The sequence below is a fragment of the Eublepharis macularius genome, chromosome 1, assembly GCF_028583425.1.
Source record: "Eublepharis macularius isolate TG4126 chromosome 1, MPM_Emac_v1.0, whole genome shotgun sequence".
Lineage (NCBI taxonomy): Eukaryota > Metazoa > Chordata > Lepidosauria > Squamata > Eublepharidae > Eublepharis > Eublepharis macularius.
This window is the reverse complement of record NC_072790.1, coordinates 117360611-117383090: the sequence shown is the minus strand read 5'-3', so window position 1 is coordinate 117383090 and position 22480 is coordinate 117360611. Positions and strand designations below refer to the sequence as shown.

General features: G+C 43.9%; 1 protein-coding gene across 1 annotated transcript in view; it reads left to right on the top strand.

Moving 5' to 3' along the window:
- HBS1L (HBS1 like translational GTPase) overlaps positions 1 to 22480 on the top strand; it is a 119463-nt gene that overhangs the window by 76440 nt on the left and 20543 nt on the right. The window contains exons 8-14 of the mRNA XM_054974826.1: positions 3941 to 4058; positions 5012 to 5158; positions 8030 to 8104; positions 9444 to 9561; positions 9669 to 9737; positions 14388 to 14492; positions 16871 to 16961. Of these exons, the coding sequence (XP_054830801.1) occupies positions 3941 to 4058; positions 5012 to 5158; positions 8030 to 8104; positions 9444 to 9561; positions 9669 to 9737; positions 14388 to 14492; positions 16871 to 16961 (723 nt within the window). The remainder of the gene's footprint in view (positions 1 to 3940; positions 4059 to 5011; positions 5159 to 8029; positions 8105 to 9443; positions 9562 to 9668; positions 9738 to 14387; positions 14493 to 16870; positions 16962 to 22480) is intronic.

Genomic DNA, 22480 nt, shown 5'->3' with positions numbered 1-22480 from the left:
TGCCCTTATCGCTTTCGCAGACACGCTGCAGCAGAAAGCAGTTCAGGTGCTCACAGACAATTGCACCACGATGTTCTACCTGAACAAACAAGGGGGCACTACATCCAAGGCCCTCTGCGACGAGGCCGTTCGGATCTGGAACTGGGCCGTGGACAGAGGCGTGTTCATTCAGGCGGTCCATATTCCCGGCACCACCAATGTCATCGCGGACACGCTGAGTCGGATGCGATTCGACAGCTACGAATGGACCGTAGCAGACAGTTACCTGAACGCCATCTTTTTGGACTGGGGGTTCCCAGACGTAGACCTCTTTGCGGCAGAGGCCAACAAGAAGGCCCCGCAATTCTGCTCCAGGGGAGGGCTAGGTCACCGCTCCCTAGGGGACGCGTTCCAGATACGCTGGACAGGGCATCTGTTTTATGCCTTCCCTCCGTTCCCACTGCTGTCTCGGGTCGTCAGCAAAATCCAGAGGGATGGGCCGCACTTAATTCTAGTGGCCCCCTTCTGGCCCAGACAAGCATGGTTCCAACATGTCATGCAGCTTTCGCAGGGGTCATATTATCGGTTCGCACTGAACCCGGACCTTCTGTCCGACAAAGGGGTTTGGTATCACAACCTACCCAAACTCAACCTCACTGCTTGGCACATTCGGGGACGGAGGGGATGTCTGACAGGGTAGCTGAAGTTTTGCTGAATGCCCGTAGGGACACCACTCGCAGGTCATACGCAGCTAAATGGAAGCGTTTTGAGGCCTGGGCTGCTGACAACGAAGTTAATGTTTGGGATTGCCAGTTGTCTTCTGTGTTTGAGTTCCTCCTGTCCCTAAAGGACGGGGGACTCTCTAATTCCTCTATTAAAGTTTATTTGGCTGCCATTTCAGCCTTCCACCCTAAAATAGATGGGAAGACGGTGTTCTCCCCAGTTTGTCGAAGTCTTTTTTGAAAGGGTTGTACAATATGTTTCCACAGGTCAAGGAAATTGTTCCCCAATGGTCACTACAAGTAGTATTGGCGGGGCTTATGAAATCACCTTTTGAACCACTGGCCACCTGTGATTTGAAATGGTTATTCTGTAAGGTGGCCTTTTTGATAGCCATTACGTCTGCCCGTAGGGTTAGCGAGCTGGCTGCACTGAGGTGGGACCCTCCCTTTTTGAAGGTCCATCAGAATAAGGTGGTGCTGTTTCGGTTTCGTTTTCTCCACCATGTCGGACGCTCCTCTTCGCTGGCTCGAGAGGAAGCGGCCGGGCACCCTGTCCGGGCGGCTGATCTGCGAAGATTAGCCCCCAAAACTCCCAGTGAGGGAGGCTGGGTCCGGGACGCTGCGGGAAGAGCCCCCTGGAATCAATGCGGGGGTTAATTGCCCGTTTGTCCCTACGGAGGCCGGCGGACGTGCGCGGTGCCTCGAGTGCTGCCGGGCCATGAGAAACAGCAAAGAGCAGAACTAGGCGAGAGCCTACAAGTAAGCGAATTCCTTCTGTTATTACAAGCGTACGTGAAGGAGAGGTGAGATCTGAAGCTAAGAAGGCTCACTCTTCCCCTTTGCTGAGTCTCAAAATTTGGTTGGCGCCCCCCCCCCAAATGGCAACAAAAAAACAAAGTCCTGCCCTTGGCAAGTCAGTTTCGGCTGCCTTAAAGGGAGAATCGCTGGAGGAAATTGTACGGAGGGCGGTTGGTGAAGCTATAAAACCCTTTGTTGACAAGCTGAATGAAACAGATCAAAGGGTGGGCTTAATGGAGAGCGAAGTGAAAACCATCAAGGAAGCAGCGGGGGGGGCAGAGAAGTCTGCTCGGGAAAGTGCGTCACTCGTGAAGGCTACGAATAAAGAGCTTAAACTGGTGGAGAATCAGTTGATCGGGCTACAAGTGGAACGAACACAGACAATTTTGCGCCTCCAGAATATGAAAGAGGAGGAAAACGAGGACTTACGGGGTCTTGTCTCGGAACTATTGGCGACACCCGCGAGGGCAACTAAAGAAGAAGTTAAAAGCGCCATTTTGGAAGCCCGTCGGGCTACTTCAAAGTATGCAATGAAGCGTCAGTTGCCGCGCGAGATCATCATCGATTTTTCATCTAAGAGGATCCGGGACACTATCCTATATAATTCATACAATGCGGATTTGGACTTCTTGGGCAACAAAATTAAGATATTGAAAGACGTCCCATTTCTAGTCCGGAAAAGATGTTTTAAGTATAAGAAGTTCGCAGCTCTTCTGAGAGAACGTGGAATAAAGTACAAATGGTTATTTCCGGAAGGAATCTGGTTCACCCATAAAGATCAAGCCTTTAAGATATTATCAGAAGATCAACTAAGGGATTTTGAGGACAGGAACCCAGAATTCCAGTGCACCAAGCAAGACGAAAAGGAGAAGTCTGAGGGGGAGGGGGAGGAAACGAGCACTGCGGCTGCAGTTGCGCAGAGAGAACTCCGTCCGGGACCCAGGAGGGGAAGAAAAATTTAACTTGAAATTAAATTGTAATTTGCATTTAGTAAGGTCAACCACTCCATCAATATAATATAAAGCTTTAACTTTTGAATAATGGCAGTATGAAGGGAAAACAGAAATGTAGTGTTTAGTGTTTAGTGTTTGTAGGGTACCTTCCCCTTTTTTCCACCCCTCCCTCCCTCTCTCTTTTTTCTCTCCTCTTTCCTATCCCTTGTGTTATTGTAGTCTTTTGTAGTTACTGTTCTGTAGGGTATGTATGTATGTAGTAGTTGTATGTTAGATATTGAAAATAAAAAATTATATATATAAAAAAAAAAGAATAAGGTGGTGCTGAGACCTGACCTTCGTTTTAGACCCAAAGTGTCCACGCAATTTCACACCTCACAGGACATTGTCCTACCTATCTTTTTTCCTGACCCTTCTGATAACTCTGAAAGGGCCTTACATTCTTTGGATGTGAGAAGGGCTATTTTATTTTACCTCCAACGTACATCACAGTTTAGGAGTGCCAAACAACTGTTTGTGTGCTATTATGGGCCCAGGAAGGGAAAGGCTGCTACAGCCCAGTCAATTTCACGTTGGGTCACTCAAGCGGTTAGAGCCTGCTACTCGCATGCTCAGTTACCTTGCCCCTTGGAACTAAAAGCTCATTCCACCAGAGCACAGGCTGCTTCGGCGGCCTTCTTTAGGGGCGTGCCCTTGCATGACATCTGCAGGGCTGCAACGTGGTCGTCTTCTGACACGTTCGCTAAACATTACGCACTAGATGTGTGGGAAAGGAAAGAGGCTGCTGTGGGTCAAGCAGTGCTTCAGTCTCTTTTTCGGTGAGAACACATGCCCGCCTCCTGGGTAAGTGGCTTGTGAGTCTCCCATGTGGGGCTGCACAGAAGACGGACAGTGAAAACAGAGTTGCGCTTACCGTAACTACTGTTCATTGACGTCTTCTGTGCAGACACACAACCCTCCCTCCTACCCCGCTGTGTTCTTCCAGATAATGTGAAGGCATTCGGCGGCAAAGGAGAAACTGAGGGGAAAGGGGGCGACGTCGCCCAATGTCGCTCGGGCGGGAAACGGCCGCGCATGCGCATTGGGTCGGACGTGCGCCCCCTAGTGGACGTTTGCTAGAAAGAAAAATCCGGTCGGCAGGCCTGCGCAGGCGCAGTCCCCATGTGTGTCTGCACAGAAGACGTCAATGAACAGTAGTTACGGTAAGCGCAACTCTGTTTTCTTAACCACTCTTCTACAGCAGCTCATAATGTGTATATTTATTTAGATTTTAGTATCTCACTTTTCTTTCTGTATAGGAGACTCTAAGTAACTCTCAACCAACATAAATGTACAACAGGCAGAGCATGTACACAATCTCCTGCTTATCCCAAGGAATTTGTTGGTGATTTTTAGCAGTGCTACAAGAAATAGGATAATCAATGAATGCTCGTGTTCATGGTAAATTTTGGAAACCATTGTAAATTATACCTTTCCTTTTATTTTAAGGGGTGTGACAATGGATGTTGGTATGACCAAATTTGAGACACAAACAAAAGTAATTACGTTGATGGATGCTCCTGGCCATAAAGATTTCATTCCAAATATGATCACAGGAGCTGCACAGGTAAACATTTCTTGGCACCTTTTGAATATTAAGTGGGACAATGCTAAACTGAGACATTGAGAAGCATCCATATAGGCTAATAGTGAGAATGGTTCCTGGGCCAAGAACACATGACACACCATTTTTGGATGAAAACAAGCCACTACTTTATTTATTACAGCCATTGGAGCATTAGCATAGCATAGGGCAACAAATCCATTACATCAAATGGCTCCCTGCCACTCAATGCCACACATTCCCCAACCCACTTGATGGGCACTGCAGGATGGCAGAGGTGCATCACCCATCCAGGCATGCCTTGGCTGTCCCTGCCACTTAGGGTGAAACTTGCAATGGCCAGCCCAGGTGCGTATCCTTTAGCTTCCCTCAGATCCCTTAAGGGGACTCTGAAAATGGGAGTTGAGCAGCCCAGTCAACACAACTTACCCCAGTGCCTTGAAACCGTCACCATGTTGTGACAAGCAACTCTAGTGCAGCTGGCACCTACTGTCCTGGCTTTCTGCAAACTATGTAAAACTGAGTTATTCAGGAGAGCTTTTTCATACAGGCAATAGAGCTGTGCTGTGAGGAAAGGTTCAAAGAGATGCTTGTGATGAAGGGACTGTAGATTATACTATACTATCTATTGATGTAGGTATGCTCCTTCTGGTTAGTTTCTGCATAATTTAATATTTTATATCAAATTGCTTATGTTTTATTTCAGTACTGTTTCAGCTCTGTATTTGGATTTATGCTTGTATTCAGGTTTCTGCTATTCATATCCCATTGTATTGGTTACTGACTGTCCCAGACATTGCTCGCATTAATCCTACAGTGCATCTCAGTGAGAAAGGCAGGCAATAAACAAATAAATATAACTAAGGTGCAGAGAGAATTTGAATCCAGGTCTCCCCGCCCCCCACCATCCCACATGTAAACCAATGTATACCACATTAACACTCCGGTTTTTTTAGGCTGATGTGGCTGTATTAGTTGTGGATGCCAGCAGAGGAGAGTTTGAAGCAGGGTTTGAAACTGGTGGACAGACACGAGAACACGGGCTGTTGGTTCGATCACTTGGAGTAACACAGCTGGCAGTTGCAGTCAATAAAATGGACCAGGTATTTTATTTCTTTTATTAAGTATTCTCTCGTACAAACAGAGAACATGTAACAGATCACGGACATTACCAACTTGAAAGTAAATATTAAAGTTTGGTGTTTTGATCCAAATAGATATTTTAAAACTAATAAAAGGCTATATCTTCTGGAAATTAGTCCTTAATCTTCCTTGAGGTATTCTTATTCAGTTTATCAGTTTTATTAATTCAGCACCATGCAGTATTAATCATCCTCCTAAGGTTTGCTGGAGCTTCGTTAAGGTTTTTCTTCTGCCCTAATTTATACTGGACTGGTTTTATTAAATTTGAGTCTGAAGTTCTATTTATGTTCTGTTGCTGCACATGTTCTCTTAGAACACCTGTATTTCTGTACAGTTTACTGTGAAAGAGCGTCATTCATAAAAATTATTGGCACGCAAGCAAATTGTACTCTACAAAATTGAATATAAAAAATATCACAGCTTCCTGTGTTTGGAAATTCAGAAGGAGTTGACTGTTTTCACTGGGGTTTTCTCCAATGGCATTTTTGTTCTTGTAACTTTTATTGCATATTGTGTCCTGCCTTTCCTCTTTGAAACCAAAGAAACTTTGTATCTCACAACATAAGATGCATTCAGATGTTATTAGAAACTGCAGTGCTTACTCTGACAGTGAGGACGTTGGAGTATGAGTGATTCCTACTACTGGTTCAGAAGTCATCTTTAATTCCTTATCTCCACTAGTGGAAGTTGCCTTCTTCCTCAATTTTGGTCTGATGTCTGAATGCAGGCTGTCACTCAAACTGTGGCTTGTTGTTGTTGGTTGCTAAAATGCGATTCTAAACAATGGTTTGTTAACTATGCTTTGTGTGGTATCTGGGTGTTGAAATTCTATTTAAGAATTCTTAGTGTGTCAGTATAAGTTGAAGCCCACTTGACACAGATACTATAGGAGTGATTTGGGCAAGAGTGATTGGGTAGTCGGTGGAGACTCCCTTTCAAGGAAAAAGAAGAAGGGTTATATTTTCTTAGGAGAAGAAGATTTCTAAAAGCCCAGTTTCTAAAAGGGGGGTTGGCTCTGAGGAGGCCCCTGGGTCTGTTGTGAAGGGAAAACAGTTTTAAACTAACTCCAGGACACCTGAGCTGTCATAGGAGGCTCTGTGAAGAAACATTGTTGCTGTAACTAAAGTATTAAGTAAAACACCTCTCACTGTTAAGAACCAAGAATATAAGAAACTAAACTTCAATTAAACTATTCTGCCTGTTACAGTGTATTCTGTTCTGCCAACAAAATTTTACCTCAGCACTAGACATGGGCACGGAATGGGGAAAAAAGGAACCATGTGGTTCATGGTTCATTCATTTTCACAGAACATGAACCACGAATTAGCCAAACTTGAGCTGGTTCTGAATCGGTTCGAGGGAGCCCAGAATGGACACCTTCATGCTCACAGTCAAACTAAACAAGACTTTCCCAATGTCCAATACCCACCAAATTTGCAGGTGACCTAGTCCTCACTGTCCTCTAAAGACCCCCCCGCGCAAGTTTCAGAGAGATTGAACCCCGGCAAAGGCATAATCCATGGGTCCCTCTCTTTCCTATCATTTTCTCTTCACAGCGGCAAAACCTGGAGTGTCTGCTGGAAGCTACTTTGAGGGGCTGCAAACTGACCTTTCCAATGTCCAATACCCACCCAATTTGTAGGGGACATAGTCCTCACTGTCCTCTAAAGACCCCCCAAGTTTCAGAGAGATTGAGCCCTGGGAAAGGCATGATCCATGGGTCCCTCCCTTTCCTGTCATTTTCTCTTCACAGTGGCAAAAACTGGAGTGTCTACTGGCAGCTGCTTTGAGGGGCTGGCTCTTTTCCTGACTGGATGGGCCAGAGTGGGAGCTCTCTAGTTTGCAGGGGCAGCTGCCAATCAAGTGTGGAGGCCTCAGATTGGGGGCAACCAAAAGACTGCCACCGTTGCCTGGGTGATGGATTGAATGGTGCAAAGTGTCTGGCTTCCCAAACCAGCAACGGAATGGAACGGAACAGTAGGAAAAGTCGTTTGTTCCATAAAAAATGTGGACCTACGAAATGCGTTTCTTTGAAAACGAACCAGCCGTTCTGTTCGGAATTTTGTTCCGTGGTTCGTTTCATGCCCATCTCTACTCAACACTTTCATTCCCTAACTACACTTATTCAATCCCTGCCTGTTAAATAAAGTTGTTATTTCTTTTTTAATGTTATGTAGTCTTCAATGCATTTCCAACAAGAAGAGCTCCTGCTTCTCCCCATCAAGTTCCTGGGCTAGGCAAGAAAGCCAAATTTATATCTGACTGTCAGGATGGGACAAACAAACTTTCAAACCACAAAGATTAACACATTAATTGGGGATGCTTTGCTAAAGCAGACAAACTGAATTTTGGCAGGAAAATCTGCTTCATGGGGGAGGAGGGTGAAGGGGGGTGGTCATTTTGGTAAGGGAGATTGATAGATTTCATGCTCCTCACATGAAACGGGGAGAGGGGACTTGGTGACCTGGGTGAATAAGGAGCCAATATTGAGGCTTAATGTTGCCTTGGAGATTTAAAGCAGGAAGAGAAAGATTATCACCCCATCTTCAGAGGCAAAAAAAAGTCTATTGAGTTTATAGCCTTTTTGCTGGGAGTCAAAACACTGGAGAGGTTGTTTTGTGTTTAGGAAGGTCACCTTGTTAGGAACAGGGCTTAGAAGCCCAGGAAATTCACCAAAAATACAAAGATTCTGTGGCTTCTGTGTCTATGATTCATAACATGAGAATGTAATGCTGATGTTAGTTCTTGTTTTATAGGAGGTAAGTTTGTATTGGGAATAATGTCCAAACTGCTCTTTTTTTACTGAATTTTTTAATGTGTGTTTATTAAAGGTGAATTGGAAACAGGAGAGATTTCTGGAAATTGTTGGTAAACTTGGGCAGTTCCTTAAGCAAGCTGGCTTTAAGGTATAATAATATAAAATTAAGTGATCGACTTGTTTGCCCTGTCAATATTCTTTGTTTTTAATGTACACAAAATGCTTAGTCCAGGAGTTTTTGCATCCACTCCATTTTATTTGTGTTGTGTTGAAACAGAAATGGCTGTCTGTCTTAGCATTCTCCCACAGCAGAATTGTGGCAAAAATTGAAGTTTGGTGACTGTAAAAAAATAAGCTGGCTTCAAGCAGTTATAAAAATTGCTTCCAGGTCTGCGTAGGATTGAGGGTTAACTGACCACCAAGAATTTGAAATATTTTCTGATCATCATTTATTAATATGCTCTTCAGCATATACATGTTTTTGCTGCTTTGAAGAGCATTTATCTCACCATCCATTATCTGTGAATGTATTCTGAATATAGTTAGCATTTTATGAATTCTGAAGGGGGATAGTGGTAGACAGCTTTACCCTTTTTTAAATATGTGAAGAATGATGTGAGCAACGAGAGGGAAATATAGGAGAGCTACAAGTACTAATTTCTAGAATTTTTCCAAAACTTCATCTCATTCATAAGAGGACTTATCACTGATCTCCAGTACATTCTTAAATAGTATTAGTTTCTTTTCTTCTTAAGAAAACAGTGAATCTTAGGTAGCACCTTCAGAAGTTTGGAAATGTATTTTATTTATTTATTTTATTTATTTAAAATTTGTATTCCGCCCTCCCCGCAAGTGGGCTCAGGGCGGATACCAACATATTAAAAATAGAATTAAAATACAATAAAAATTCATATTCATTAAAAACTACACATTTAAAACAAGATGGTGGACAGCCTTTACAGGGAGGGTTTTATACACCCCTTTTTTCTAGGCCGGCGGAGGCCCACCCTCAGCCATATGCCTGGCAGAACAACTCTGTCTTGCAGGCCCGGCGAAAAGATAGTAAGTCCTGCCGGGCCCTGATTTCAGCAGACAGAGCATTCCACCAGGTGGGAGCCAGGACCGAAAAGGCCCTGGCTCTAGTCGAGGCTAGGCGGGCCTCCTTGGGGCCAGGGACCACCAACAGCTGTCTGTCCCCTGATCGGAGCGTCCTCTGGAGCATATATGGGAGAGACGGTCCCGTAGATACGCTGGTCCCAGTCCACACAGGGCCTTATAGGTCAATACCAGAACCTTGAATCTGATCCGGTACTCCACTGGCAACCAATGCAGCTTGCATAAGAATGGTGTTATATGTGCCTAATTTGGCACTCCCATAATAACACGAGCCGCTGCGTTTTGTACCAGCTGTAATCACCGGCTATATTATGCTTTTAAAAATATGCTTGCTCCTTTTAAACTTTGAATCCAATTTTTCTCTCAATCAGGAATCAGATGTAGCTTACATCCCCACAAGTGGGCTTGGTGGTGAAAATCTTGCCACAAGATGTCAGTCAAGTGAGCTGACCAAATGGTATGAAGGAAAATGCTTGCTAGAGCAGATTGGTGAGTACCCACACTAGCAATTTTATATTACAGCTAGGGGATCAAATCTTATAATTGTTCTGTATAAAAGGCATGGCATTTAACAAGTTGTGCTGGTTTATTTGCAGACTCTTTCAAGCCACCCCAAAGATCAGTGGAAAAGCCATTCAGATTATGTGTATCAGATGTTTTTAAAGGTTAGTAGTAAGTCTATTTAGTATTTTAAAATGAAGATTGTTTCATACTTTTTATTTATTTATTTTATTCGGCTTCTATTCTGCCCTCTCTGCAAGCAGGCTTAGGCCAAATCACACCATTTATTATTACTACTACTACTACTACTACTACTACTACTACTACTACTACATTTCTAACTCGCCCTTCCCGCAAGTGGGCTCAGGGCGAGGTACAGCCATTATAAAAATAAAATACAAATATTAAAACAATTCATAAAACAACATGGCTGTTGTGGGTTTTCCGGGCTGTATTGCCGTGGTCTTGGCATTGTAGTTCCTGACGTTTCGCCAGCAGCTGTGGCTGGCATCTTCAGAGGTGTAGCACCAAAAGACAGAGATCTCTCAGTGTCACTCTGTCTTTTGGTGCTACACCTCTGAAGATGCCAGCCACAGCTGCTGGCGAAACGTCAGGAACTACAATGCCAAGACCACGGCAATACAGCCCGGAAAACCCACAACAGCCATCGTTCTCCGGCCGTGAAAGCCTTCAACAATACATAAAACAACAGTTCATCATAAAATCAACAACAGATACTAACTGTCCCAAGATGGGGTCAATTCCAGATTCCTGCCCATCAACATACAGGGGGAGGGAAGCGGACAGATAATGTACTGGGTCAGCAAATGAATGGGCACTACATAGCTCCATGCTGTACCCATATGTTGGGCAGCCGGCCGGTGGACACTGTATAACCCCACACTTAGTGGGAGGCTCAGTGAGGATCTCATGCTGGCCTCAACCATACGCCTGGTGGAACATCTCCGTCTTACAGGCCCGCCAAAATGATAGAAGATCCTGATGGGCCCAGGTGTCCTCAGACAGAGAGTTCCACCAGGTTGGGGCCAGGACCAAAAAGGCCCTGGCTCTGGTTGAGGCCAACCAAGCCTCCCTGGGGCCAGGGACCACCAGCAGATGTTTTCCAGATGATCGGAGCATTCTCTGGGGCACATACGAGGAGAGGCGGTCCCTTAGGTATGCTGGTCCCAGTCCATTTAGGGCTTTATAGGTCAAAACCAGCACCTTGAACCGAATCCGGAATTCCACGGGGAGCCAGTGGAGCTGCTGCAGAATTGGTGTAATATGTGTCCTATAAGGAACACCCGTCAAAACATGTGCAGCAGCATTCTGGACACGCTGTAGTCTCTGGATCAAACCCAAGGACAGCCCTGTGTAGAGCGAGTTACAGTAATCCAACCTGGAGGTGACCATTGCATGGATTACTGTCGTTAGGTCCTGGGCTGAGAGATAGGGGGCTAGCCGCCTGGCCTGCTGAAGATGGAAAAAAGCAGCCCGGGCAACCATCGCAATCTGGGCCTCCATAGATATAGAGGAATCCAGGATCACACCCAAACTCCTGACAGATGGTACAGGCACAAGTGGTGCCCCCCCAAAGGCTGGGAGATGGATCCCCTCCTCTGACAGCCCACGGCCCAAGTACAGGACCTCCATCTTTGCAGGATTCAACTTCAGCCTGCTCTGTGCCACCCATCCAGACACGGCCTCCAAAGCTCTCAACAGGGCATCAGGGGCAGAGTCAGGTCGATCGTCCATCAGCAGATACAACTGGGTGTCATCCGCATATTGATGACAATCCAGTCCAAACCTCCGCACCAGCTGGGTGAGGGGGCGCATATAAAGTTTGAACAACAGGGGAGAGAGTATCGCCCCCTGAGGGACACCACACACCAAAGGCTGGTGTGTGGACAATCTTTCCCCCAGCGCCACCCTCTGTCCCTGACCATGGAGAAAAGAAACAAGCCACTGCAAGGCCGTCCCTCAAATCCCCATGTCGGCGAGGCGGTGGGCCAACAACTCATGGTCGACCATGTCAAACGCCACTGAAAGGTCTAACAAAATCAGTGGTGACCCGCCACGATCCAGGTGCCTACGGAGGTCATCCATGAGGGCAACCAACACTGTCTCCATCCCATGGCCTGGACGGAAACTGGACTGGTATGGGTCCAGGACAGAGGTCTCTTCCAGGAAAACCTGCAGCTGTTCCACCACTCAATCACTGCTCAATCACCTTTTCCAGAAACGGGAAGTTCGATACTGGGCAGTAACTGGGTGGGTCAGTGGGGTCCAAGGATGATTTTTCCGGAAGAGGCCTCATTACGGCTTCCTTCAACGCACTGGGAAAACCCCCGGAGCTCAATGATGAATTCATAATATCCTCTAATTGGGGCCCCAACGTGTCACCACTGGCTTTCACCAGCCATGACGGGCAGGGGTCTAGGGAGCACATAGTGGGCCTGACCAGCCGCAGGATCCTGTCCACTTCCTTCTGGGTGACCAGGCTGAAGTGATCCAAAGATGGACTGGAAGATGGCCAAGGGGTCTCCAGTTCCTATACTGTATCAATTGTGGCAGGTAGGTCACAGCGGAGAGACAATATTTTGTCTGCAAAAAAGCTCCCAAAAGTGTCACAGCTGATGGCTGAATTTCTAATTTGGCAGTCCCCCTGCAAAAGGGAGACCAAGGAGCGGACTACATGAAACAATTTTGCCTGGTGTGAGCTTGCAGATGCTATGGAGGCGGCAAAGTACTCCTTCGTCACCTTCACAGCCACCTCATAGGCCTCCATAAATGCTCTATAAGATGTTCTCGCCTCTTCGCCCCGATTCTGCCACCATACTCACTCTAGCTGTCTCAGTTCCTGCTTCATCTGACGGGGAGCGATTTTGTCGATGGTTTCTGAGAGACGGCCATGCCAATCTCCCACCAGCTCATCTAACGAACTGCCAGGGGGCATCGGTTCCCGCAGAGCATTCTGGAAACCAATTGGATCCATAAGTCTCCGCAGGCGAGGATAAATTAGCTTGCCGCCTATGCAGGAAGGGGGTGGCATACCCAGATGAGCCCTCAGGACATGGTGGTCCAACCACGGCACTACTTTAATAGCGTCCAGGTCCACCTGAATCCCCGCCCCAAAGATCAGATCCAGCGTGTGGCCCACTTGATGCATAGGAGCTGAAACAAATTGGGAGATTCCTAGTGCTGCCATGGAAGACTCCAGGTCCGCAGCCTGGGAAGAGTTGGCATCATTGACATGGACATTGAAATCACCCAAGATCAACAGCCTAGGGTGCTCCAACGCCCACCCAGATATCACCTCTAACAAGCTTGACAGGGTAGCTACTGGCGCGCTAGGCGGTCAGTACACCAAGTAGATAGCCAAACTCTCCTCAGCATTCCGCGCCAGACCAACACAGTGCCAATGATCTTAGGAGTGGGGAGTGTCTTGAAGGAGAAAGACTCTCGAATAAGTATTGCCACTCCCCTCCCCCCCCCCCGGTCACCTGTCTGGGCCTGGTGAAGGACCTAGAAACCTGAGGGGGCCAGTTCTTTCAAGGTGACTGTTTCACATTCCCTCACCCAGGTCTTGGTCACACATGCCAGGTCCACTCCCTCCGCTGCAATAAAATCCTGCAATGTTTTGGTCTTATTATTGATGGACCTGGCATTGCACAACACCAGTGCCGGAGGGAGGCTATATCTCCTAGCCCCACTACCAGCATGCCTTGGGATGGGATGCAGGTTGGAAGGACACCGTGGCCTATCATGTCTCCATGGCCTTCCCTTCCAGCCCCACATCCCACCGCCATACCTCCCTTGACCCCGGAGTACTGGGATCCCCAGCCCCACCCCGATCTCTCCCCTCATATCCACTGCCCTCCGCAATCCCCACCCTAATGTATTTAAAACACAATGTATTATTAAATACAGTTCCATAAAAACACATAAAAGCATATATATGTCATTATAATCATGAAATGTTAATTAAAATAGTAATGTTTGGATTCAAGCCACTGGGCTTGGTGTAAAATTTTCTAATGTATCCTCTTCATTAAAAATATTCATACTACAGTGATAATGGCTTAGATCCAACCAACTCCAAGTAGAAGGTGCTTGGAAATGCAGTTTTTCTCTGGCTCTTCATCCTCGGCAATCCTTTGCAACCAGTGGAAAGACTTTACCTGGAATGGCAAGAATGAAGTGGACAAATAGCTATGAGGGGAAGGAGGCAAAATCATCTCCCTTTCCTGCAAAATGAGTTCTGCTGGCAGGGAAGGAGACAAAAATTGATCCTTCCCACTTTGTCATTTCAGCATCTTACTCCCCTATTGGATAATTTTTCATGGGATTAAAAGAAAATGCCCTGTTAGGGGAGGGAGCACAGAACAAATCCACATGCACATATCTTCTACTAGCAGTTAGTTGGACCAAGACTGTTAGAATTAGCCTGTTCCTGCAATGGAATGACCCAGATATATTGAGATAATTAATATATCTGAGTCATTCTATAGTTTGTGATGTTGCCTCAGTGAAGCACTTGTATAAGCTATCAGAAGTACCTGTTTTCTGGTTCTGAAATGCCTAGGATTAATAACTTTTACTAATTTCAGTAAGTACATCAGTACATGTCAGTGCTTCCACCATGAGGCCTCAAAACCAGCCACCTGATTCCAGGAAGAGTTTTTACTAGATACTTTGCAAAAGGATCCTAATATATAACTTGCTCCCAAGAGCCTTAATCCAGCAAGGGTTTATGCACACATGGAGGCAGGCTTCTGTCATTTCATTTTCTCAAACCATTATGTTTGTTCTAGATCAAGGATCAGGATTTTGTGTGACTGGTAAAGTAGAAGCAGGCTATGTCCAGGTTGGAGATCGACTTCTAGCAATGCCTCCTAATGAAACATGCACTGTGAAAGGTACAGTATACAATGTATCCTCTAGTCTTAGATATATACTGAAAAAAAATTCAGTCTGCTAACCTTTGTTACTGTGCTATTACTAGTTGCTTCAGATAGACACTTCGTTAGAATTATAAATATTGAAAAAATGCAAAATGGGAGCTATTACGATGGTCAATATCCATTAATCGTGTAAGAAGAAAGCCGAAGACTGAGAAGTTTTCTTTTTAAAAGGCTCATCTACAGATTTTTAAACAGTTTTTATAGGCAAATAATTATTACTGTTCAGGGTTTTAACCGTAATAGCATTTCTGACAGAAATAATAGCAAATTTTATTGGCCAAATTACTGCTCTATGTATAATGAGGAAACTTCTGTAGCTTACAAAAGAAATAACACTTTTAATATGTTACATATTATTCAGTTATCTGGTTTATGTTTGCCATTTTCTCAAGCAATCTAGAGTTCCTCCCCTTTCCGATGGTTGTAGGGGAGCTGAGGATGGCTCAGATCTCTTTGCTAAGGGTTTTAAAATCTTCATGAACATTTCCAGCTCAACAAATGCTTTAAGACATCCAAAGATAACAGCTAAGAGAAAACTATTATGGTATGGCCGATATAAAGGTAGCTTCCCAATCCATTCATAGGCACCGGCTAATCAAGATCATCTCTGTGCATTGAAGTGGATGGGGAAAATGCTGCTCATAAGATCCGAGTGCAAAAGCTCCATGTGCACATTAGGACCCCTAGGTGAGCAGAGTTGCTTCTGCATCAAGACTAATGGTAGTCACATCCCTACTTGGGTCCCATTAATGACTGTCAGCCATGACAAGTCCCATTCACTGTAGTATTTCTGGGCTGCATGTGCAGAGCTGATGTTGATGGGAAGAGCTTGCTGATGAGGGTATGTTACATCATTATGAACCTTGCAGACTTGCTGAGCATCCCTTGTATTGGAAGGAAACTTAAGATATACACAAATACAAAGATGATTAGGGGATAAGTACAGTCATCTGTGCCGTGCTGCCTGAGATAAAGATTACCTTTGTTCTTCTGATCCTCCTTGAAGTACATGTGCAACCTTGACTATGGGGAGGAGCAAGCACTTCACTTTCACTTATGAGGAAGTCTTCATAGTTTAAGAGCCCTTTGGTAAAAACAGTATAGTTGTTGGATACTTAAATGCTCTCAAGACTGGGCCATTACGAACTAAAGTAGACAGACCTGGTGGAGGGTCATGACTGATTAGTTACATACTTAATTGTTTACATGTGCTTATGCAAATTAAAATGCCTCCTTCAACTTTAAGGCTAAACTGAAGAAAAAAGGTTTCAGAATTTTAAAAAAATGTGTATATGAGGGGATGGTTAGGCCCTTTGGAACTTATACCTAAGTTCAGGGATCCCGGGATCCCAACTTGTAGGTTTAAAAAAAAAAATTATGAGGGCCGCTCTTTTTGATAATTTTCGTATTATAAAGATAAACATGTTTAATCCCCATTTAAATCAGCTGGATGGCTTTCTGAACAATATTACATACTTCTACTTCATGAATGGTAATATAACTGCATAGTTTACATTATGCATGACTGTATTACTAGTACCGTTTTAATAGACAAGGCTTTCTCATTCTGATATGACATGTTTGAGTTTGAAGTACACTCTGTGTATATCCCGAACATGGAGAGAGACTTGAAACTTTAAACACTGTATCAACTTGTTAGTGTTGTTTTGCAACCCATAATTATTCTACAGTCAACAGTATTAGTAGTTTTTAGATTTAATACTTACCAAGTATTTTTCTGTATATGATCTCCTGTTGTTGTATCAAACAAACATGAATGCTTCAGAGGCTTTGTGTATGCATACAGTTAGTTATTTACACAACACAGGATTTCTTCAATAACCCTTGTATAAGATTTTGGTGATTTCTAGTACAGATTTTAGTATACTGCATAGCACACTTGTTTGTTTCATCATTACGTAGAAAGCAAGCATAAACTCATTTGTTGAAAAATGAAAGCAGGTACCACCAAAATATTGCAAGTAACTAAAATGTTGTGGGCAATGTGCCTTTACAGGAAAAAGCGGAAGACACCAGGGTTATCAGATTCTTGTGCAGTCATACTTTCAAAATTGTGATCTGCGCAGGGTTGACATGCTTAGGGCCCAAAGTTGTGACTTGCAGAGAATATCCAAAGTAACCTGAGTTGATGGTGGTTCCCGAAAACAAAAACGTTTCTCTGAGGTTTTAGGCAACAGCTTTTACTATCACCTCATTCATACTGAAAACTGATGAGCAATGGTTTGTGCAGCAGAAATCGGCAAAAACAGAAATGTTTGTAGCTGTTAAACCAAGGTAGTTCACTGTTTAGTTCTGGTTTTACTCATTTCTAGGAATTGCCCTACATGATGAACCAGTGGATTGGGCTGCAGCAGGAGATCACGTTAGTCTCACTTTGACTGGCATGGATATCATCAAAATCAAGTGAGTGCAAAAAAGAATTGTATTCTAAGCAACGGTTTGTTTACCAAGAATCTTTGTAACCGTTGTGCTGGATAAGCAGTGGTTTACTAGTTTTTTTTAAGGGGGTAGAAGAACTTGGCTACCTGAATCTTTTGAGCAAGAATGATGCCTAGAATTGCTACAGTACTGTTGGGCACCATTTATTTTGGTACCAGTAGAGATCTTAGTACTAAACAGAGCACAAATGTGCGCTTTCTAAGTGAGGCAAAAGCAAAAAAAAAAAAGTTAGGTTTTACAGAAAGTGTCAGAAGCGAGGTTATCATGGTCCAAGAAAGGTTATATGCAGCTCTTCTCCAAAAAAAAAAAAAAAAACCTCCCCCAAGTATGAAAGCTACATGGAGTTGCTGTGCTGCCTTGGAGCAATAGTTCTTTTAGATTTGAGGACAACAAACACTCAACTGTTGAAGGAAAGTGGATTTATTAAATCCCTCTGACAATTTACTGAAACGAACAAGTACAGAGCAGAGAATATGCTTACACCTCTATACTGCTGTTGGGAACCCAAGAATTGACAATGAGCAGCCCCTTGGTTCTGGCCAGTTGCACAGTGTGGCTTCTGTAGTTCAGCCTGAGCTGGGTTTTTCTGTGGGGAGTTTCTCTGAGACTTATATAGAAGCAATATGGCTGCACTTGTTTCCCCCTAGTTGGCCTTGGAGAAGAGTGATATATTCAAGGCCAACTGATAAGCAGTACTGGCAAGTATAGAACACCCCCATACCAGTTGCATGGTTTTAACTCATAAACATCCCGCTCCCCAACGTAATGTCAGGACGTGATCAGATAAGATGGATATTAAGATAAAAACATGTTTTTAAGAGAGAAAAACATCTTACATTGCCAAAATAGACCGTTTAGGCCTGGCCTGCAAAGCACTCTGGGTACAAAACGGAGGAACTGTGGCACACCAAACCTAAGTTCTTGAGCTCACAATAATCTTCTGCACGTGCCACTGCAGTTGCGTACAAGGTATAGTGTCTTCCATGCATGGTTACCTTTTATGAAAGTTATACTAAAACCCAAATGAGCACTCATTTGGTAAAGACCCAATTCTAGCGATGGAGGTTTGTTTGTCAAAGACCCAGTGGAACAGTTTGCAACCTCATGAGTATGTACTTAACAACAAAAACAACATTTGATTTATATACTGCTGTTCAGGACAACTTAATGCCCATTCAGAGTGGTTTACAAAGTATGTTGTTATTATCCCCACAACAATCATCCTGTGAAGTGGGTGGGTCTGAGAGAGCTCTGAGAAGCTGTGACTGACCCAAGGTTAGTTGAGAGAGAAAAACTTCTGCCCTCCCCCTGTTAAAACTGATTTCTCCCCTGTTCTTCCTCTCCCATGTTAACTGTAGTGTTGTGTTACTGATGGAGACCAAGTTCTCTTGTATCCTTGGTTTATAAACCCAGTTGAAAACATGTTTCCACCCTCTGGTTTAGAAGGAAACCAAATTTTGTCTATGCATATGTCACTCTGCACTTCTTCTTTTGGTGACTCTTAAGAGGAGAAGAGTGAGCACATGCCTATGAGGCTGGCTTGCAACTTGCCAATCGTGACCCCTCCATTTTTACTTGTACGCACCATCCCAACTCCCAGCCTGAATGTACTTTTGAAGATAAAGACTTTTGCAAGAGAAACTGTGAAGCAGGACAATTGAAATCAGGCCCTGCCAGTTTAGAAGACAAAGGCATGCAATCACCAACCATTAATGTAATCTGGACAAGTGGTCTGTGACAGCTTGGGATCTGTGATTCAAATCTTCTCACTGTTTCCAAAATTACTGCCACAGGAATGAGTCAATATCATATCTTCAGTTAACCCCTGGCATGCTGAAAGGACTTTCTGTTCTGAACTCTTGTCTAGTTTTACTTGTTTCCTCAACCAGACATTTTGCTAAAAGATTTTCTTTGTGATTTTCTAGTGTGTGTTTGATTGGTTGTGCAGGCAAACCTGATGATTTTTTGATACGCTAATAAGAATTTAACAATAAGTTTGCTAGTTTTAGTTGTATAAATCGTTTTAGAATGATTTCTGCTTTGGGGAGGAATCCTCAGCTCTTACTCCTTTCTGTAGTGCTTTCTCTCTCTCTCTCTCCTGTTGCTAACAAAAGTGAAGGCCACCTCTCCCACAACCCATTAAGCACCCATCCCTCTGATCATTTCTTTGCAAACTAGGTTATTCCAAATTGTAGTTAGAAGTTAGCCCTTTTGGCTGACTGTGACTCTCAGAGGCCATGGAACTAAGAGATCTTGATTAGCCTGATTGCAGCAGCTCCTGCCCCCAGCAAGTGTACGTGTGCTCAGCTAAAACCCTGAAAGCAACCTTGGGCAGGAGTCATGCTTTCATATCACCTCCATGACTTCTCAGGCCATATGCTGTCTGCGCTTGCAGAAGAGAGAGAGAGAGAGAGAGAGACCATGCTTGACATCAAACTGAGACATTAAGATCAGGTGGCAGGAATGGAAAAACTGACTCACAAACAGGAAGGCAGCCAGGCTCAGGGAGCCTAGACACTACCTTGACAATAAGTTCTATTCTTTGGCTTCCTAAGGATTGTCACAATTTAGGCCATGATTAAAAATCAGAGTTTGCTGGGCAATAATTTTCCAGGACCACCAAGAAATCTGCTTTACAATGCAGAGTTCCCTGAGCTAATTAATCATAAGGAAGATTAGAACATCAGCCATCTCGTGGCCTTTGTTAAGTCAATCAAGCCAATCAGGTCTTTGTACAACAGGCTTGAGCTGGCTGCCTTTCAGGTAAACTAGACATGTCCATATTTGGAATTCCTTCCACTCCCCTAAAATTCAAACTGTCCAATCAGATTTAAAGTTTCTAACCTGAACCCAGTCCTGTCAGAACAGAGAAACTGCCCTCCTCTCAATGCAACTAGAGGAGCATAAAAGCCTTAGCATCCAAACTTTGGTAGCTGTTTCCTGAATCCTACCTGCTATCCCAGCCCTAAGGTTGGCTTGCTCGTGCTGAAATCACTTCGTCTCCTTTGGGCTTTCCTAGGACTGCTGAAGATTTCCAGTATGCGGGGTTCTTTCTTCTTCCTCCTGATTTCTACATAGACTAAGAGAGATACATCTTTGTTCCCCATCTTTCACCTATCTCCCCTTATTTTCCAAATCACGCTGCACCATACAGAGAGCTGGCATTCTGCTTCTACTAGTTAGAAAGACTAGACACTCACTTCTCTTCTGTCCTGTTCCCTATCTCCCCCACACCCATTTTCACTTTAAGCTTAGAGGTAATTGATACTGCAGTGGGAATTGGAATAGTTTTGATTGATGTTTTCTGAGTATTCTTTGGAAATGTGCTAGTTGCCTGGGCTTTGTTTTAATACTTGCTAGTAGGACAATTTCTCCCCCCACCACCACTATTGTACCCAATAAACTCTATATTCTTTTTTAAAACTTTAAAATATGTTTCTGTTGTCCTTTTCCTGTTGAATTATGCTCCTAGCAGCTCCTCACAGCCACCTCAATAAATAGAGATCCCTGTTCCCATCCCCCGCCAAACAAGTAAGTTAATTCCCCATGCCAGTCTGAATATGCGAGTTCACATGTTTGCAGGGCTGAAGTAACTGAGCCAGTATTAAGACTGTACATTAAACTAAAGTGGGCATTACAGAAGGAGAAATATCCCCTCCTTAACTTGGGCTCTCTGCATGGAATAGGGGATTAATTAGGCTCATTCCATACGTAACTTCAGTTTCCCCCAGTATCAATTTTCTATCCTCCAGCTGTTTTTCCATGCTAGTTTAAGATTTGTGATTTCTGCCTGTGATCCCCTTCCTTTTTTTCAACTGGTGTGCTCTGTTTCACTGCACATTTTCTGTATGTAAAATATAACGAATGGAGGCAGCTGTTTTGGCCACTACCTCCTTTGGCTTACTTACTTGGCTTTACTTACTTGGATCACTTTAGAGCAGTGACTAGAATTCCCATCTGCCTGAATTTTGTGCATGTGTATTTGTGAGGGAGCAAACAGTGTTTGAGCTTTGCATGTGGAACAGCTTTTGAAGATTATGATTTGTTCAAATTTAACAAAATATAAACATGAGATTAAGAATACTGGAGGAAATATGTTAAATAAGGGAGAGGTGACAGTGTCTCAGGAATGGGGATAAGGTTGCCATTCATATATATAATACTTTCTTAGGTTAATTAGTTAACTATGTTAACAGGTTAAAGACAGCTGCTGTAGCATAGCAGTTTAAGTGCTTGGGTTGTATGTCAGCACACTACTGGTTCGAATCCCATTACTGCCATGAACTCAGCAGGTGGCCTTGTGTAAGCCACTCCTCCTCTCAGCCCCAGCTTCCCAACTGTATTGTGTGAGTATAATAACAACACTGACTCGCATTCTAGCTGTGAGCTGTGGCTCACGAAAGCTCATACCCTCCCACTAATTTTATTAGTCTTAAAGGTGCTACTGGACTCTTTTTTCCACTGCTACAGATAGACTAACATGGCTATCTATCTTGATCTAACACTGACTTTGTTCACAGCTCTGAGTGGTCACTAATCTGTCTAGAAGAGCAGTATATAAGCACACTTTTATTATTATTGAGCTTCATAAAAGACAACGTACCAATGGTAAAATCTGTCATAGGCTCAGTTTGATCATCATGCAAAACCATAACTTAATTAATCTATGATCTGTGTGGTGGGCTGATTGCAGGCTGCTCTACTAACTGTGCATAAGTAGGGTCATTCAAGACAGGATCTAAAGTTGGTTTATTAACTGTAGTTTGTCTTAACTGTGGCATTGTGTGATGTCTGAATATAATCCTGGTTAAATCCTGGCTTGTTTTCTGGAAGTGCCCTTCCAAGCAGCAGAGAGAAGGAAATGAAACTAGTTTTTGTCAAGACAAAATCAGAATTTGAGTGCTTGTCTGTGAGTTACATCTTGGTTTCACAAACTAACCTTAGTTAAAATAAACCACAGTTTTATCTCTAAACAGAGCCATAAATAACTATCTTCATGTAATGGGATGGTAGTAGTGTGATTTGGGAAGATTGTCCATGAAACGCAGGGCTCGCTACCAAACATTGTGCAAAAAATCTTCTTGCCTTGTTGCTTGATGTATCTGGGGTATGATTTTATACAAGATCTGGCTGCTATACACAAAGACATCAGAGTAACATATTGAATAAGGTCTCTTATTCTAGTTACAATGTTTTGTTTTGTTTACTTCATTTACACCCCATCTCTTTCCCCAATGGGGACCAAAAGCAGTTTATATAATTCTCCTTTCCTCCATTTTATCCTTAACAACAGCCCTGTGAGGTAGGTTAGGGTGAGTGTGTGTGGGGGGGGCAAAGTCTCTCTGCAGGTTTCTATGGCACAGTCAGGTTTTGAACCTGAATCCCCAAGATCCTAATCAGGCACTCTAACCACGACACCTCAACTTTCTCCTCTTTGTTGCCACTCGGTGTGATGAATTACTGAATACTTCATTAGCTGCGAG